General features: G+C 27.1%; 1 protein-coding gene across 1 annotated transcript in view; it reads right to left on the bottom strand.

The window, feature by feature from the left end:
* Positions 1 to 17,606, bottom strand: part of LOC135922051 (aldehyde dehydrogenase, mitochondrial-like) — a 32,418-nt gene extending 14,812 nt beyond the window's left edge. The window contains exons 1-7 of the mRNA XM_065456461.1: positions 17,499 to 17,606; positions 17,271 to 17,460; positions 9,013 to 9,148; positions 6,227 to 6,467; positions 5,347 to 5,460; positions 4,981 to 5,181; positions 1,414 to 1,692 (exon numbers count right to left, since the gene is read on the bottom strand). Coding sequence (XP_065312533.1) covers positions 1,414 to 1,692; positions 4,981 to 5,181; positions 5,347 to 5,460; positions 6,227 to 6,467; positions 9,013 to 9,148; positions 17,271 to 17,460; positions 17,499 to 17,606 — 1,269 coding nt within the window. The remainder of the gene's footprint in view (positions 1 to 1,413; positions 1,693 to 4,980; positions 5,182 to 5,346; positions 5,461 to 6,226; positions 6,468 to 9,012; positions 9,149 to 17,270; positions 17,461 to 17,498) is intronic.
* Positions 17,607 to 19,920: the final 2,314 nt, after the last annotated feature.

Genomic DNA, 19,920 nt, shown 5'->3' with positions numbered 1-19,920 from the left:
ACATAAAAAATGTATATAATAGAAGTGTGAAATGGAAAAAATAAAAATATATTTTTTATTTACCTGCACCATTTACATGTTACTCTACCATATCTACGCATAAGGGATATTACCAATTTACTAGACTTCCTTTTGGGCTCAATAGGAAAATAATTCTTCATTTTTACAAGTAGTTATAGGAAATGTCTATACTGTAGAGTATTTTTAAAATTTTATTATTATTTTTTAGATTTTATGTATATTGAAACCAATAATATAAGTTAAAATATTTTAATGTGACAAAAAAATTGATGAAAGGCTCTGAAAGAGCAAAAAATACAAATAATTATAGTAAATTTTATCAAAAGTAACTAGTTATAGTGATTTTATTGCAAAATTATATTTCAGATCTAACTAGTTATACACAGGGATCCGAACTTTTATTAATATGGTTCAGTTTGGTTACGGTTTTTAAGAAAAAATTTATAAAGGTTCCTGTCAGCTTATTGTAAAGATTTATAGGTTCATTGCGGTTATTTTTAAAAGGTTTAAATTTGTATATATTATAAGTAATCAAATGAGATTGGTTGTTAGTCTACTTACTATACAATTACTATACCAGGGTGTGGTATTATAAATACTTTAAATATAAAAAAAAACACTATTATGAATGTTTGAGCATGGCAATTAACATTATAAAAATTAAAATATCTATTATTATACTCTGCTAACAACATTTCGATTCTTTAATAATTGCTATTTACTGATTTTCATTCTATTTAGATTTAAACAAAAATAATAACATACGGACACAATAAAAAAAATGACTCTACGGTTATTTAGCCTTTATAAAAACCCCAAGCTAGTACACATTTAAAACAAACCAAAATAGGGGGTCCTAGTTCATATTCTGAATAGACTAGTCTAAAAAGAAATAAGTTGTAAAGAAGAATCAGGACAGAGTCTGAGCGTTTCCTTAATATTTTGAGCAATTAATTTTTAAATCTGAGCGTTTTAGATATATATTTGAGGAATTATTATTTTATCTTAGCATTTCAGTTTATTTTAGCATTAAGAAATAATTCTAAACATTAAGTATTAATTCTCTTTGATTTTTAAAAAATTTTGCCATGAAATAAATATAATATACTATATTAGTTTTTCTATAAATTATAAATGACTCTAAAAGATAAGGGCAAACTTATCTGGAATTTATAGGGTGAGTATAGATTCTAAAAAATGTTGGAATACATTCAGACAAAATCAGATTATTAAATCTTAAAATACGAGCTTAAAATAATTTAAAGTTAGAATACATTCAGGCAAAATCAGAATATTAAATCTTAAAATAATTTAAAGTTGAAAAAAATTACACATTGACGGGAAAAAAACACAATGATTATTAAAAATCAATTGTCAGGTATAAAAGAAAACCTCCTCTTTGGCTATATCCATCCCATCAAGAACATCACTAAAAACGGCGGGTTTTACGTAGAAACCCTTTTGAGTAGGGATTTTATGATAATCATTTTTATTAGATGTCAGCAATGAGGCTCCTTGATCTATGCCAGATTTGATAAAACCCAATATTTTATCGGCTTGCTCCTTGTTGATCTGAGGACCGTGCTCCGTTTTGAGATCAAAAGGATCCCCCATTTTGTCGTGGAGGGAAAGGGCAAGGGTTTTGCTTTTGCTGACGAATTCGTCATAAATCTTTTTTTGTGTTTATATATTATTTTTTAACTTTTAGCGAAATTTTATATTTATAATATCAATTTTAACAAGATATAAATTAAATTATTATAATGTATAGACCATCCTTTTTTTGAAAATTAAACAATATATAATGTGATATTAAAGAGAAAAAAAGAATGGAATTATTATTTTCTTCTTCTTCTTCGTTAAATACCCCTTTTCCAAGTTTATCCGTGTGGGCCCGTAACCTTTCTAATCCGCTTTCTACATTTTCCGCGCATAAACACTAGCTATAGCATTTCATGTGATTATCTACCCACTTTCACCCTGCTTGTTTTTGGTTGCCCTCTACATCTTGTTCCCTCTATTTCTAGCCAAGGGCATCTATTATTCCAATATTCATTTATTTTCCGTTTAACATGTCCAAACCATTTCAATTGATTCTCGCGGCTTCATCTATGGTTTCTATCCTTCCCTTTCTTTGGGTTCTTTACTTTTTATTTTTTCTCTCGGAGATAACCCACATATACATCCAACCATTTCCATCTCCGTTCTTTCTAACTTGACTTCGTGCGTTGCCTTAATTGCCCTGGCGTACATCATAAAACTTCCCCAGATTTTAAACTTTTCCCATTAAAGCTAGAGGCATTTTTATCCGTTATAATTGAAAATATCACCCTGATATCTTCCTCCACTGCGCTTAGTATATAGTCTAAGTAGGAAAGCTTCCCCACTTTTCCCAACAAAACCAGATATATCACCATAATCTTGCGCCACTTTCTACGAATAAATGTCGTGCTTGACTTCTGCAGACTTCCCTTTACACCACTATTTAAATATTTATTTCGTATATATAGGGAATGAGAGCTAATTGCAATTGTAGAAAAATTAAAGGCAACTGAAACTTATTCTAAAATAAAATATCTTTTTTATCATTCCGATATGAGTTTATTCATTTTATCTATTAGTTTCTGGCAAATAACTTATTCCTCTAAATAATCTATTTCACATAGCAAAAGCGCGATGTTTGTTTGCAGAAAATGTGTGAAGGATGATTAAAATAAGATATTGAAAATGAAATAAGCTTGGGAAAAGTATGGAAGTTTCGTGATATAGGCGATACGCTTAGCGCAGATGGAGACGTTGTTTTGGCAGTGGTAGCAAAAAAATATGCAGAAAGAAATTTAGAGTGGTCTTCAATTTTAACTGATAAAAATCTCACTCTAACTTTGAAGGGAAAAATTTATGTAAGCTGTGAGAAGTTGTATGATGTACGCCAGCGAGACGTGGACAATTAAAGTGACTCACGAAGTCAAATTAGAAAGAACGGAGATAAAAATGATTTGATAAATATAGGGAGTATCTCTACGAGAAAGAAAAATAAGTAGGAACAGAGAGAAAGGATGGGATAGAAGCAATAGGTGATGTCTTGAGAATAAACAGACTGAGCTGGTTTGGACATGTTGAACGAAAGACTAAGGATGATACGTTGAATTCATGCCGTTGGTAGGAAGTGGAGGGGGCAAGACCTAGAGGGCGACATAAGACATGCTGGATGAAATTGCTAGATAATGACATGAAAAAAGTCAGGTTTGACCTGGTACGATGCTCAGGACAGCGTAAAATGGATAAAGGAGATTAGAAGAGAAAATGGCCTACCCGGGTAAGCCTGGAAAAGGGCCACTAAACGATGAAGAAGATTGATGTTTTAGATTAAAACATTTCATAAAACAGAATTATAGGTGTCAACATGATATCAAGAATCGTATATCGTAATATACTCTAAAAAATAAAATATTTTATGGAGACATTAATATTTATTGTTGCATAATCTTATCAAAGTTTATTAAGTTAGTTTTCCGAATATCATTTTTTTAAATCTACTTCCGGGTTTAAAAAAATTTTTCAATTAGTTATTTCCCAAAAACCGATCCGATATTTGTTATTGTTTTTGATTATTTTATGAATCATATAATTTTTTTTATTTTATAAATAATTAAATAATAATAATATTTGTTATGCTTAAAAAAATAGCTAAAAATTTTATACTTTTTTTTGTTAAATTATCAGCATCAAGAAAAAGATTTAAAAAATATCTAACCATTCACATTCAGCTAGTGCTGTTATAAGTTCAATTTTTGAAAAAATTGCTCAAGATTTTGGCCAAAAGTAAATTTAGAGTATTAAAGGAATTAATCAATTACCAAAACCTCCAACTAAAATTAGATTTGGCCCAAAGATGATGAAAGGTTTTTACTTTTATTGGCGAAATTACGAGGCTTAGGTGATAATATTTTGACGAAAACCATAATTTGGCTTTTTTTATAAATCAACTAAATGGAGTTGTTTAACAACACTATATTCACTCATTAACATTGCAAGTATTTTATTTGATTATTAATTTTGGAGAATAAAAAAAATACATATAATCATTCATGAAAGTTAGTTGGATTTTTAAAATAGAAAATATTGATATTTTTATGACATTGATACAAAGATAGATGGTAAATAAAAATCAATATAAATATCGGATCGGCTTTTAATAATATCGGGAAATATCGGATCGGTTAGGTGAAAGATTTGTGAATCAGCACTGCCCTTACCAAACTCCAAAATATATAATTAATAATAATAAATAAAACAGTATTAAAGATAGGAAATGAAATCGATCAACAAACTTTTTTTTTCTGTATTGAAGACCCTACGATCTATGAAATTTAAAAACATCAGTTGATGTTTACTAAACTCTTATATAAAAGTCAGAGTGAATAGCTATTGAACCAGTATTAAATTACCAAACTGGATCGTATGACCAATGATAGCCCAAGAAAGAAGATGTGCGTAGCTCTCTTGTGGGAAAAGGTAAAGGAGAGCAGATTGAGATTAGGCCACGACCTATTTGTACTTCTCAAATCCGCAAGAACATGTTAAATAAGAAAATATCGTTGATATGACCCAAAATCGAGCCATTTGGAAGGGTAGAACACGTTATAGGACCCCAGCTAGTTTTAGGATCAACACGATGATGAAAATTATAATATATAATAAAAAAATGTTCAATCCCAAGTTGGACAGTAGGGAAACATATGGTTAGAGTGAATATTATATTAAAAATCACCCACCAAAAAAAAATGTATGTAGAGAAATGGTCCGACAAAATAATTACGTGGAATTTATTTCTCAAATCGTATAAATTCATTTTCGCTAGGAAAATATTAGTGCGAATTAAAAAATGAGTTATTGATTGCTAAGATGAAGCATAGCAATCTTTAACAAATAATTTCAAGCAAAAAACGCTTTTAAAACCTTTTCTTCGACGAAAGTCCTAGAACCGGCGGTACAGCATTGTCCCATGTTGAAAAACAGAGCGAAATGAGATTGTTCAACGGCTTTATCTATACTTTCGCAATCAGCGAATATTATATTAGGTGATTTTCCACCTAACTCAAGAGACACTCTTTTAAGATCCTTGTTTGAACCTGCGTATTTTAAGATTTCCCTGCCTATCTAAAAAATTATTGATATATTTTATAAAATTAGTCGATAAAGATTATTTAAATGTCATAAACTAAAAAAATGATTGGCGTATACCTAAGGATTTGGTGTTAAATTGCAAAAGGATAAATGGATTAAGAAAGTAAGGAATGTTAATAAACATTATTATTTTAAAACCTCGGTAGATCCAGTGAAGGCGACTTTGTCCACGTCGGGATGTTGAGCTAATGAAGCTCCAGCAGTTGGGCCGAAACCCGGAACCACATTGATAACACCTGGTGGAAAACCCGCCTTTTTTTGTTTTATAAATTTACAATTAAATACTTTTTAAAAAAAATTGTGTTATTATGAGTTATAAACATTTATGAGATTAAAAAAATGATTAATTTTAATTTTACAAGATATAATAATTAACAATTTTGGCTGCTTTTATATATGCATCATTATTATAATTGTGTAATTGTTAAAAATCGGCTAGTTCGGTTCGGTCTGCCTTCGCGTGCCAAAAAGAATCCGGAAAGTATTGCGTGAGTATATTTATTCATGCTTTCTTCAAAGAACCATATTTTTAAAAAAAACGAGGATGCGTTGACAGTTCCTTATTAAAATACTAGGTTTAGCTGTTTTTTAGCGGACTAAGAATAGACCAACTAAAATCATTAGTACAAGGTTAATAAATGAATTTATAAATAATGACAAAATTATTTTAACATTTTATAACAAATTTAGATTGGTTAAGAAAAATTTAAAATATATTTTAACAGTAGTTAGTTTATGTTCCTTGATTATTTATTTTATTGCCAATAAAGCCCTTTAAATTTTCAATAAGCTTTTCTTTAAAGTATTTTACTTTTAATTCCTATTTTAATTGATCTTTAACAAAATCCTATTTAATTTGGGTATTTTTCTCCAAATTAAATTGATAACCCCTAAATAATACAGTATGAAGAAAAGTTAAGTTCAATTAAAACTTGCTTACACTTTTAATTCCTTAACTCTCTTTGGCTCTATAGGAAACATGATTTATTTATTTTAGAAGCAACAACCAAAAACGAACCTCAGCTGTCAATTCGGCCACGTGAAGAGCCGAAAGCGAAGTTAGTTCGGCCGGTTTTAGCACGAGAGTATTACCGGCGGCTAAGGCTGGCCCCATTTTCCATGCTTGCATGAGCAAAGGAAAATTCCAGGGGATAATTTGCCCGCAAATCCCGACCGGTTCTCTACGAGTCATGCACATGAAGTTGCCATCTAATGGAATGGTTTTACCGTGTATTTTATCAGCCCAACCCGCGAAATATCTTAAATTTTTTATAAAAAAATTCATAATTTTTCAGGTCTAACATTTTTAAGCAATTCTTTAAAATATTTGCTTCAATTACCTGAAAGGTGAAGAATTATTTTATAAAGAGGGGTTAAGGAAAGGTAATATACATGTAATATATTGTAGTAAATGTTATTTTTAAAAATATTTCTTTCTTTCTTTAGTTACACATAAAAGGGTAACTTGTAACTAATTATATTTCAAATTGCATAACAATACACAAATATAACAGAGTATAATATTTATCTTTCATAAAAATTTGGGCTTAATAAAATTTGAAAAGATTTTATTACCAATTTTTTTTAAAAATTGGTAACTAATTTGGTATGTTAGATTTAATAAACTAAGCCACCGTAGATTAAGCAAACTTTTCACAGAAACGCTTGATGAAATGAGATATTAGATTTAGCTCATCGAAAATTATTCGATATTCGATTAGATTTATAATTATTAAAAAAAAAATTTAATTATTCGTAAATTTTAGAAAATTATATATTTTAATAAAATATCAAATTATTGTTTAATTATAGAATTTATATACACATATTAATAATTAAATTTTTATAAAATTAAAGCCACAGTAACTAAATATGTTATTTTTTTCTGGCATCTGTATTATGGGGTCTCAATAAATTAAAGAAACATTACATTTGGTGTATTACATCCCTACAACATTTTAAAATCTTAAAAACATCATCAACCACTCAGTCTTTTAAAGAAAACATTACCTTGTTTAAGACTAGAATGCATTCTTTTAAAGCATAAAGAATAATCCAGATAGGGGCCGGCAAAATAGATTATTTCGCCCCAATCAACGGGCAACCCGGCGTCACCAATTTTTTAAAAAAAAAGCTTAATAGGAAAATAATCTCAAACTATTTTTTTTTAAATTATAATCTCTATTCTAAAGCTATGGCATTAAATTTAAATATTCATGCTATAACTTTGATAATTTCCCAATTTACAAAATTACTAAAGAAATAATAGTAAATATTCCCCAGCTCCCCTGTTTTTTTTAAAAATAAAGCTTTAATAAAACTATTTTAATGATTTATTTTATTTCTTTCGTCCTATTTTTAATTTGAAAATCTAACCAATAACAATAAATATTGCTAAAATTGATATAAAAATTTGATGGCGGCAAAAATTAAATTAAAAATTTTTACACAAAAATATAGTCCTAAATTTTTTTAAAAACTGTTCGGGTTCAGTAAAATCTCAAGGATTCGAAGGGTTCATGTTCTCACCCCAAATCAGGCCTTAACCTGAAGTGCGTAGTCAAATAAAGATAAACAGATGGTAGTGCAGCTTTAAGACCTAGGTTTTATATCATAGATTATGAGCCTTGTCTTGAAAATAATTATAAATATGCCCAAGTCAAAATTTAAACTGTGTAAAAAATAATTATTCATAGCTTGGAAGATTTTAACATCTTAACTTGAAGTAAAAAAAGCATAAAATAAAGACAAATCTTATTAGAAATATCTCATACAATTTATACATTCAAAATATTTTGCCGATTATATTTGATAAACCCTTTTAAGGTTTTAAAGCTTACTAAATATTACTACTTTATTTACAATATATCCATGAAAGGGAGATGTGCCATAAATGGCCATGTTTTTGATTTTTTCAAGAAAAGGCATTAAGATATGGGTTTAACCGAACAAATTTTATATCAATGTGTACACTTTTAATCTTAAAAATAAAATTTGAATCTAAGCTCTATCTAAAAGTTTAAGAGCTAGATGGGTTATGTGAAAGTTGTTTCTCTGGCCAGTCAGAAGATGGTATGTATTGACTAGCCATGATGTATTTAAAAATTTTATTATAAATATGAAATATTACAATATGAAATACTTGTAAAAGACCTATGTTAATATTTATACATCTTTTAGGTATATAAAAAATTAATTATACACTAAATTAGTATTAAGATCTCAATTTATCATTTATTTAATAATAATATTACAAATTATTATCTTAATTATCTTTTTATTAAACATTCTTAAGCTGTTCATCATTTAAAATTTCATAAAATGTTGTTTTTCACGAGCTTTTCATTCTATATGAATGTGTGAATGTATTAATTGTGGCCGGTCAATACATGGCCATACAATATTCACCTGTCTATTATTATTCAGCACCTTTATATGTCTATTATATAAAACTTGTAAGCTCTAATTTTGTGTGAATAATGTTAAAAGCCTGAGGATAATATTTATATAAAATATCAGTAATCTAAATTAGTAATTTTATCACCAAACAAAAAAATGTGTAATGTGATTTTTCTGGAAAGAGGTACTAAAACAGTCTATTTTTATATTTTTTTATATTAAATTGCTCTATTCAATAAATGAACTTATAAGGTACATATAAATATACACATTTTGACCAATTTTGAGAAAAAACTGACCAATAGATAAAAAGTTAAAGAGTAGTGGCCAGTCATCCAACATAGCCCCCTATATTAATATTATGTCACAAGTTTTTAAAATTCTCAATATTAAAATTTTTATAACCTGTAACACTTTATAGTGAGCCCTAAATCAACATTGTAGGATTGGGAATATGGTTTACCATTATCAAGAGTTTCTAAACTAGCTAAATAAGCACGATCCCTTTCAATCAAATCGGCCAATTTTTGCAAAAGATTGCCTGTAATAAATGGAAAAAACAATTATGGTATTCATGTCAAATTTGATCCAAAAAATTTATTTTAGAGTACTCCTTTGAATTTGTGTTTTGTACAGGTATAACTAAAACTATGTTCAAATATTTGCATCCTACTTATATATTTGGAGATAGCAAGAAAAGAAAAATGACCTATTTTTACACTCAACGATTGTCATTCAATTAAAGATTTACTAAAAAACAAAGAAATATATTGATTCAAACCGGTTTAAAGCAAAATAAAATAAATAATTCTCATTTTCATTATTTTCCTTGTGGTGTAATTACATATTTTACCATCTCCATAGTTATTTATAATTATTAAATGATCAAAATTGGAATTTAAAAAAGCTACTTTAAATGCACACAAAGAACATAATTTAGAAATATTATTGATTCGTTTGAAGGTGTTGAAAGGATCGATAAAATAATCATCAGTTTTTATATTTTGGGAATCAAAAAAAATTTGAATATCCAGAATTATATAAACTTGCTCTTAAAGTATAGGCAGTTCCTGCAACACAAGTTTCTAAAGAAAGGGTCTTTTTGGGGTTAAAATTTGTGTTATCGTCATAATGAACAAATATGCATCCATTTATATTAAAAAATATATTACTTATATTTTCAAATAATATATTTAAAAATGAGTTATTTTGAATCATATATATTTTATATATAATTCATAGATGCTTAAATAAAAATAAATTAGTGATGGCAAAATTTTTAAATATTCATAATTAAAATCATTATACGATGGTGTTACTTCAAAAAAAAATTTCCAACCGTAATGAGCCATTATAAACCATTACAATTAGCTGAACCGAACCTATATAAATTTTTTCTTAAGAACCATAACCAAAATGTAACCATTATATTTTTTTACATACAGGAGCGTAACTCTCTTATCTAATTTTAAAATGTTGTAATTGTTGAAAAGAAGAAATAAATTTAATATAATGCATAAAATGTCAGTTATTTTCTGACAGGGGAATTACGTTTTCCTTGGGGGAAGGAAGAGGAGATGATGATCAGGTGGTGTGTTTTCATTGTTAGGAAAAACCACTAGTTGGAGATTGGGAGATATTGGATAAGATGTCAGCTTTGGACCTTTGGGAGATGAAGAAATGGATAATTATAATTGATTATATTATATTTTACCTAATAGATTAGATTGTTTTATTATGGATAAATATAATTTTGAATAAATGGGTTATGTTAAATATGGATCGTCGTTAATGGTCAATGGTATTTATTTAATATTATTAGAAAGAATTATGTTGGATTGTTAAGTTGTATAATTGAGAGTGAAAAGGCATTTTTATTATATCTGAGTTGACTTGTAATACAAAACATTATTATTTATTTTAGCTACTTTACTAATTAAAGGTCTTTTTCAACTTTAATAAGGTTAAAACCCTATTTAAGAAATTTTAGCGGTGAAAAGCGTTTATATTAAATATTTATAAGGAGATTATTATGGAAAAAATTCTAATTCTATATGAATTACCAAATCTCAGAGATAAGCAGACCTCTCTTTATAAATTTAAATCAAAAAAAATCAATATGATTATATTGGTTTTAAAATATAAAATTTATAATCAAATTTTTTCGCTAAATAAATTCTTAGTTACAATATTTATATAATTGTTGTATTAACTCTTAAATTTATGCAATAATTACTATTTTTAATCAAAGTACTGTGGTCATATTTTTTTTAAATACCATTATTTGCACAAGAATTATAGCCCGTCAAGAATGACGGGGAATCAGAATTTTCTTATTTATTCATGATGGATTATAATAAATTTAACCTTTATTTGATGAATGAATCAGAAATTTTCCTATCTTATGAGATGTGATTCAGAAATTTATATTTATTTAGATGAGAAGTAATTCTAAAATTTCCCATTTTTTATAAAATATTGGTGACCCAGTGGTGTGTGATGTATGCTTGTAAACAGAAGGTCCCAGGTTCAATCCTGGTAAAGAACTAAAATTTTTCGGGTTTTTCTCCGATGATGGATGGCTTTAGACATATGATAAATTTCTGAGCCGAGAAATGCCACCCCGGTCATCGATAGGCTTGGACAGCCGGGTGCTAGGATACTTGTCCAATAAACTAAAAAAGATGGCCAGCTGAATTCGTGGGTCAGATGATAACAATTTCTTGGCCAGCGCTAGGATGATTGTGACCTTTGGGGCCGCTCGAGCTCAATGTCTACCAATACAATGGACTTGATAACGATACTCCAGTGAGAGATCCATCAGGATTGATACTCCAGTGGGAGATCAGGATTGGGATATCTGTCGATTTGATAATTCGGTGAGAAATACTCCAGTGGGATATCTGATCGATATTGATTTGATACACCGGTGGGAGATCAAGATACTTTGGCCTCGATAGCCATATATTGGCGGTGATCAATACAAATGAAATCGATTAGAAATACAAATATAAATTAGATAAAAATAGATAGCATGAGTAATAATAAAGTGGAGATAGATAGTGAAGGAGCTTACCACCAAAAAAGGTGAAAGCTAAAAGGAAAAAAAATAAATATACATACCTCACAATGACTTTCTTTATTTCCTTGTGTACAACAATTTCTTGAATCCAGCAATTATCAGAAATTTTTTTGCAAATGATTTAAATATATCTGTGGTTTGATTATTCCTTTAAGTTCAAATAAAGTCAGATGGAAAAGGAAATAATTCAGTTATTGAAATTAGAGACCATCATGGGTCTTGATTTATTCATCAGCTCCAGCCCAGGTCAGAGTAAAAATAATTTGCATGCCCAGTCCATATTTAATAAAATATTCAAACCCAGGCACATCATAAGTTTCAAAAATTTTGCCCAAGCCCATAATCAAAATTTTAATTTATTGTTTTAAATGAAAATAAACATTATATAAGTGTATTTAGGCAATCATTTTGTTTGCAATACTGAAATTTATTATTATTAGAAAAAAAATGCAATATATTTTTAAGTTAGTAACATAATAGGCTAAATGTAAATGAAAATTTTTTAGGCTTTTTATTAAAAACCCTGTCCTGCCCCAGGCACGTTAGTAAATATATTATACCTGGCACCCCATGGGATGCAAGCTTCCCCATGAATATCTGACTGAAATGTTAAACCATTTTCAATCATAAAAATATTTTGTCACCTGAGTTAACTCCATTTTTGTCAAAAATAATTTTTTTTGATTGATTGATTAATTAAGAATATATTAATCTATTTACATAAAAAAAATCTTAGAATTCTAACTTATAAATAAATTATAGCTAGTATTCGATTATTCTATCCCCCTATTTTTTCTTATTGATAAAAATATATTATTCATTAACAAAAAATAATCGATTCATCCGGCATGATTCTTTAAAACGTTTTCAAGTATTATGTAAATGGGATTAAGAGTTTTTTTAACTGATGTATGGTTTTGTATAAAGATCCTGATATTAATGATCCAAAAAACAAAAAATTAAAAAGAATATTTTTTATTATTGAAAGAAAAATATTATTACCATAATTTTTATTCATTTTATTAAAATATATAAAAAATTTTAAAATAAAGAGTAATTATTATTCTATAAAATTTTTGGATTTAAAGAGAAGTTGTTTGGAGAATAGAACAATATTTCTTAAAATAATAAAAATAAAATTTGGTTTTTATTCTATCTCGATTTAGAATAATAATAAAAATTTTTTAAGAAATGTATCATAGTATTTTATATAATTGATATGGAACTATTAAATAACCCCATTTATCTCAAAAAATCATTTAAATGCTTTTAAAACCTTCATAAATACTCTTTTAAACAAAGACCTCCTATCATAAATTTGAATCAAATATGTGGTCAACCAGATCGAATCACAAAAACTGTGGTAGTATCAATCCCATTGCAATTGGCTATTTAGAAGATTATTAGCAAAAATAATTGCTATTGGTCAAAATCCAGAGTCTTAATTTATTAGTTATATATAGACCTGTGCGCCGGCCGGCCGTTGACCGGCCGCCGACCTTTTTTGGTTACGCCAAAACGCCACCGTTAAGAAAATCACGCCGGCGCGCCGCCGATGGCGCAGAAATTTCTTTCTACCTTTTTATTTTAATAATTGGTCAACATCACTTTTGTAATTTTTTAATGTCAATCAGGATTTTGATAAATTTTTATTTTCTACTATTTTAAAATCTTAATTATATTGACGTCATTATAGAATTCAATCAATCAAAAACCTAAAATTCCAAAAGTTACCATAAATTTACATATTTTTAAAATGGATGCATCTACTTTAATAATTTAAATAATAGTATCTTAACCCTGGATAATAAAAAATCCATAGTCTGGAAATTTTTTGCAAAAGAATTAGAGAAATTATTACTGCTCTAAGATATAAAACTGCAGAGATTGAATTTGAATTCGTAGAATATCAAAGAAAATACCTAAGTACAATAGATTTAACATCAGACATGTTAGATCTTGACAGCATTGATCCATACCTGGTTTCAAATTGGCAATTTCAATGATAATAATAATAATAATTCCACGCATATGAAAACCTTAAAATTAAATATCCCAACACGTTGGCATAGTATATTAATTATGCTAGAAAGCATATCTGGATTAAATAAGATTTAATTAATAATATTTTGAAAAGAATTGGGAAGCACTTTCTCAAATTATGAATCTGATCTGATAGAAAAACTATTAGCATTTCTTTCAAAATTTAAAGAAACTGTCGAATTTCTTTCAGTACTAAAAGGGCCTACTTTAAACTTGGCGTTACTTTTTAGAAGTGAGAAACACATTTAATAGTAAATGATAGTGATATTTCTGAAATTATTTCACTTAAGGAAAATATCCTAAAAAAAACTTGCGTTACGATTTCCGGTTTGTAATCTGCAAGTAATATTATATAAGTATATTCTTTTATTTTTTATTTAAAATTATCTAGGCATTGGCTTCTCTTTTAGATCCAAGATTTTAAAAATGACAATTGTGTCAAAGTATTTAATAGAGCAAAATTGCTCAGCTTCAGAGTTTATAATAAAACATCTTAAACTTATAGAGAATGATGATAATCAGGTAATAAATATAGCTAATGAGGATGAAGATGAATTATTAAATTCAAGTTATTTCACAAAATTGGCAAATAAACATTCAACAAATATCAATCATGATTCCAAGTTAGGTGATTTAGAACAAAAATGCGACTTTCTTGGAAAATGACATTCACAAGATATGGACGTTCTAAATTTTTGGAGTGAAAAGAAAAGTAAACTTCCCAATCTTTTCAGGCTCGCCAAAAAATTCTTTGCATTGCTGCGACTAGCACACCTAGTGAAAAAGTTTTCTCTACCGCTGGATTGACGTTAAATTCAAGGAGATCATCATTATGTCCCAAAAATTTTAATAAAATAATTTTTATACATGATAATTAAATTAAGAAATCGATTTTGGATATAATAAGTTTTTTATTAAATGAATATTAAAAAATATGTCGAGATATCAGAATAGATTATATTTATTTGTTTTTTTAAAAGAAAAGCAATTTAAAAAATTTATCTTATAAAAATTTATATATGTGCCGATTTTATTGACGGCAGCTAAAAATCGGCGCGCCGCTGGCAGTAGATTAGATTTTTTATTGCGCCGGCCGCCGATATTTCGTCGGCGCACAGGTCTAGGTATATAGCAATTAGGATTGAGTGTTATTATATAATATTCAGAATCTTCTTCCTAACATGGATATTATCAAAGAATACTTTAAAAAGCTTTTGATAACAAATTTCGAGATCATTTCATTAATTCTTTTACTCCTTAATTCCAATTCCTTGAGACTTACATGGTAAAATGTGTTAGAACTGCTAGCTTGTCTTGTCCTTCACTGGGAAACAATTAAGTGGCTTCCACCACCCAAAAGAGTGTATCCATTGCTGTGAATTGCATCGAATGTTTGGCAGTAAAATTTACACTACTGTGAGGGCCCATTTAATTAAAGAGGGTTGATGGTACATGATACCTCTGTGGATACGTCAGTATCAACTAATTGACAGTTATTTACCCTACTCTCAGGACCCATAAAGCTAGGGTCCACTGATTGACAGTAATTTACATAGATTATTGGTGGGAATAGAGAAATAAGAAAATATATATTTAATAGTGTGCTTATCTTTTTAGAGTATTTGTTTCAATAGATTAGTGAATTTTTGGTGGTAATCATTATTTATGTTTTAAAAGGGGATGACTAAAATACGCCCAAGAAGCAATATTTAAATTATATTATTATAGAATCATATTAACTTTATAAGATGAGGCAGAAAATGTTTTTTTTATTTTTTAAAAAAATGGTAGCAGTAAAATTTTTTAAAAATTATTAAAAATAAAATTTTTTTTGACTTAACGCACCCCCAGTAAATATAATTATTTTTAAAAAATGAATATAGATTCATGTATAACATTTCAAGGAGATTCAGAAAATGGTATTATTTATTTACAGGGGGCGCGTAGTTTAGTCAAAATAAGAAGAAATTAAGTGTTTTTCCCAAATCTCAATATGTTATAAAAAGTCGTAAATTATAATATTTTCTTATGTCAATCATTTCAACTTTGATTTTTGTAATATTTTTTTTACCATTTATTATTAATTTTTTTTTGTGAAAAACTGATTGAAATGATTATTAATTTTTTATGCGTAAATTGATAAACCCAATGTCTTTTAAGTAATTAATTTTGGATATTTAAAAAAATAAAAGTTTATAAAAAAAGAATAAAGTATTGCATTTTTAGCTTGAGTGAGAATTAGTATTATTGACGTTTCTTCGCGCTTTTTTAATTTCAGTAAGTTATTTTTATATTTAGATCTTTGCCAGTTTGGATTGTCTGCGTATTTTGTTAGCGTTTTCTGCTTAATTTTGATAGTTATTTTTATTTAGTCTTTTTTTTCTATTTCAGTTTTTTTAGTAGTAATTTTTTCAAATACCATTTTCTGAATCTCCTTAAAAAGTTATACATGATTCTGTATTCATTTTTTAAAAATAATGTATATTTAATGGGGGCGCGTAGTTTAGTCAAAAAAAGAAGAAATTAAGTATTTTTCCAAATCTCAATAAGTTATAAATAATTTATAAACTTGATATTAACATTTTTTGATTCTTTTTAATGAGCTTAATACGATTATGCTTTAATTTTTTATGAATTTAGCTTCTTTGATAGGGGACGCATAGTTAAGCCAAAAAAGAATATTTGCTTTTTCAAAAGACCAAAAATTTTAAAATATAATATTAACATTTTTATACCTTTTAATAAGCCATATATGATTCTGCATTTATTTTTTATAAATTAAGCTTCTTTGATAGGGGGCGCATATTTTAGTCATGCAAAAAAATAATTTTTTAAAAATTTTACTATGTTATCATTTTTTTTAAATGAAAAAATACATTTTCTGCCTCATCTTATTAAGCTAAATACGATTCTATAATAATATAACTTAAATTAAGCTTCTTTCATAGGGGGCACGTAATTTTTATATAATAAATAAAATCTATAATTAAATATCCTCTAAAATTTTTTTATGTGTAAATATTTAAAATAATTTTAACATAACCTAAGATATAAGCAATTGAGTGTTCATAAAAAATTGGAAGTTTGGGAGGCAAAGCCCTCCAAAATTTTTAACCCCCCCCCTCTATAAGAAACTGGCTATACCACTGTTTAGACCACTCAACTAACTCAAAAATTAAATATTTTGGTTTGTGCTAAATCAGGATCTTAGTCCTTTACTAAGACAAACCAAAACAGTTATCAAAAGACTAAAACAAATTTTTTTTAAATAAATAAAACAAATATATTTGTTCAAATTAGTTAATTCAGATAATATTCACTTTACTTACTCTATTTTTATGTATATCAACTATATTATGTAAGTAAATATTTTTATTAAAATCATGTATAAATTTAAATGTTGCAATAAGGCAAACTATAAAATTTTGATCTAATAAATCTATTTTAATATAATTATTGATTTTTAGTAACTGTAAAAAAAAATTATTTATTAAGAATATTATATGTGACTTATTATATAAAAATTAAGAAATGGCACCTCTTTCACATGCATCCATTTTCCTCCATGGTGAATTTATATCAAATGCTTTTTTAGCTGCTTTTACAGCTTTATTAATATCTTCTGCTTTACCTTCTTCTATTTGACATATCACCTCTTCATTTGAAGGATTAATCGTTGGAAATGTTGACCCTGATTCTGATTTGACCCACTCATTATTTATGAATATCTAGTTTTATTTTAAATTAATAACATAATTTAATGTACTCCAGTGTATTTCGGAAAAATATTCCTTGTGGGCTGCGGCAATAGTTTGGAATAAAAACGAATTTGGGAATGTAAATATTTTGAAAATTTGAATATTTTTGGTAACATATCAAATTACTGAATATTTTATAAAAACTGCTGCTCTAAAGGTTGTCACTTGTCAACTATTTGATAGTGACAGATGAATTTATATTATAGTTTAAGTTTATTTTAATCGATTCTAAGTATTTTCTAATTTACTATTTAAATATATTTTTATTTGTCTACTTAACATGTATTATTTTATTACTTAATTTCAAGATTCGTTTCATTTTTATTAATTCTATAATTAAATGTTTTATGTAATTTTAATTAACAACTTAAATTTTGTTAAACTATTCTTGTTTCTATATTTAAATAAACACATTCAAAAAATGGATATAAAGGAAAAAAATTTTGTCTTATTGCATATATTAAATTATAATATTTAATTCTTAAACTTGATCATGGTTGAAATATTATTCATTTTTTGAAATGAAGTAAAACATATGTATAAAAAAATTCTATTATCTCACTCACCTTTTTTTTTTACATATTATGGCTAAAATTAAATTATAATATTTAAATATTAGTAAATATTGGTATTTCTATTTCTTGCTAATCCTGCTTAATAAATTAACTACTGAAAATGCAGGCATTTATATTATGGAGATACATAAATTTTTAAAAAAATTTAAATTCACCTCCTCAGCCCCATACCTAAACAATATATTTTTTTGTTTAAATTCTGATGTCTCATAATTTGTGATCCGCCATTTATTACTCCCCACGATTTGTGATTCATGGCCATGTATAAAAAAATTCTTTATCTCACTCACCTTTTTTTTTTACATATTATGGCTAAAATTAAATTATAATATTTAAATATTAGTAAATATTGGTATTTCTATTTCTTGCTAATCCTGCTTAATAAATTAACTACTGAAAATGCAGGCATTTATATTATGGAGATACATAAATTTTAAAAAAAATTTAAATTCACCTCCTCAGCCCCATACCTAAACAATATATTTTTTTGTTTAAATTCTGATGTCTCATAATTTGTGATCCGCCATTTATTACTCCCCACGATTTGTGATTCATGGCCATGTATAAAAAATTCTTTATCTCACTCACCTTTTTTTTTTACATATTATGGCTAAAATTAAATTATAATATTTAAATATTAGTAAATATTGGTATTTCTATTTCTTGCTAATCCTGCTTAATAAATTAACTACTGAAAATGCAGGCATTTATATTATGGAGATACATAAATTTTAAAAAAAATTTAAATTCACCTCCTCAGCCCCATACCTAAACAATATATTTTTTTGTTTAAATTCTGATGTCTCATAATTTGTGATCCGCCATTTATTACTCCCCACGATTTGTGATTCATGGCCATTTCTGATTCGGAGCTATTACTGAATCCTATGCTTTACCCCCCCCCCTCTACCGAAGGGAGGCTCTAGTATTATATCATTTGATGATCTTTAGTCCTCTATTTATTTTGTTAGACAAATTCTCATAAATAAAAAGAAAGGGATCATTCATCAACGTTGCATTTATAATACACTAAAAAATATGTGATCTAAGAGATATAAGATGGGCTAGAATTAATTAGAATAGGTTTAAATATATAAGAGTTTTTATAAATATTAATCAAAAATAATGTATGCCATTTTGAGCTAAAATTTGCGAATTCTAATAGCATATACATTGAATAAATATTTTGCAAAATTTTTTAGCTGTATATCGAAAAGTCATATTTTAAATTATTTCAACTCAAAAAATGATAATCTGTAAAAAAATTAATATATAGGATATTTTTTTTAATCTAAAATATCTTTGTACAACATATTTGTATCAAGCCTTCCGGAAGCTAACATTTATAAATCAGGCGATCGGGCTCTATCTTTTTTTGGACATGGCTTCGTATTCCAGTGTACTGGATCAGCCCTAGTAGCTACTACTAGTTATTGAAATAAAAAAGAGAAAAATATTTATTTTTATGGGGTTTGTACGTCATCACTCTGGTTTCCAGATATGACAATTCTATTCCAAATAGTATGTAATCTTAGAAAATTTAGCTACTATAGTTGCGTTAATTAAAAAACATTATAAAATTTAATGAGAAGAAAATCTAAAAATTAATTTTTTGTGAAAAATTGATCTTCATTAATTCAAATACATAAGAAAATTGTATCGTAGTTTAAGACTAGGTTAATTATCAAAATCAATTTTATATTCGGCATTTAATATGATGTTTTATTCAAAGCGCATTTTAATTATATGGTATTAAATTTTAAAAAATTAATTGTCATGAAATATTAGCATATAATTAGTTTAAATCATATTTAATCGGCTGATTGTTTTTTTAAGAGAAATAATAAATATTTAT

The sequence above is a fragment of the Gordionus sp. m RMFG-2023 genome, chromosome 1 (genome assembly GCF_954871325.1).
Source record: "Gordionus sp. m RMFG-2023 chromosome 1, tfGorSpeb1-WG-v2, whole genome shotgun sequence".
Classification (NCBI taxonomy): Eukaryota; Metazoa; Nematomorpha; class Gordioida; order Chordodea; family Parachordodidae; genus Gordionus; species Gordionus sp. m RMFG-2023.
This window is presented reverse-complemented; position numbering and strand designations above follow the sequence as displayed.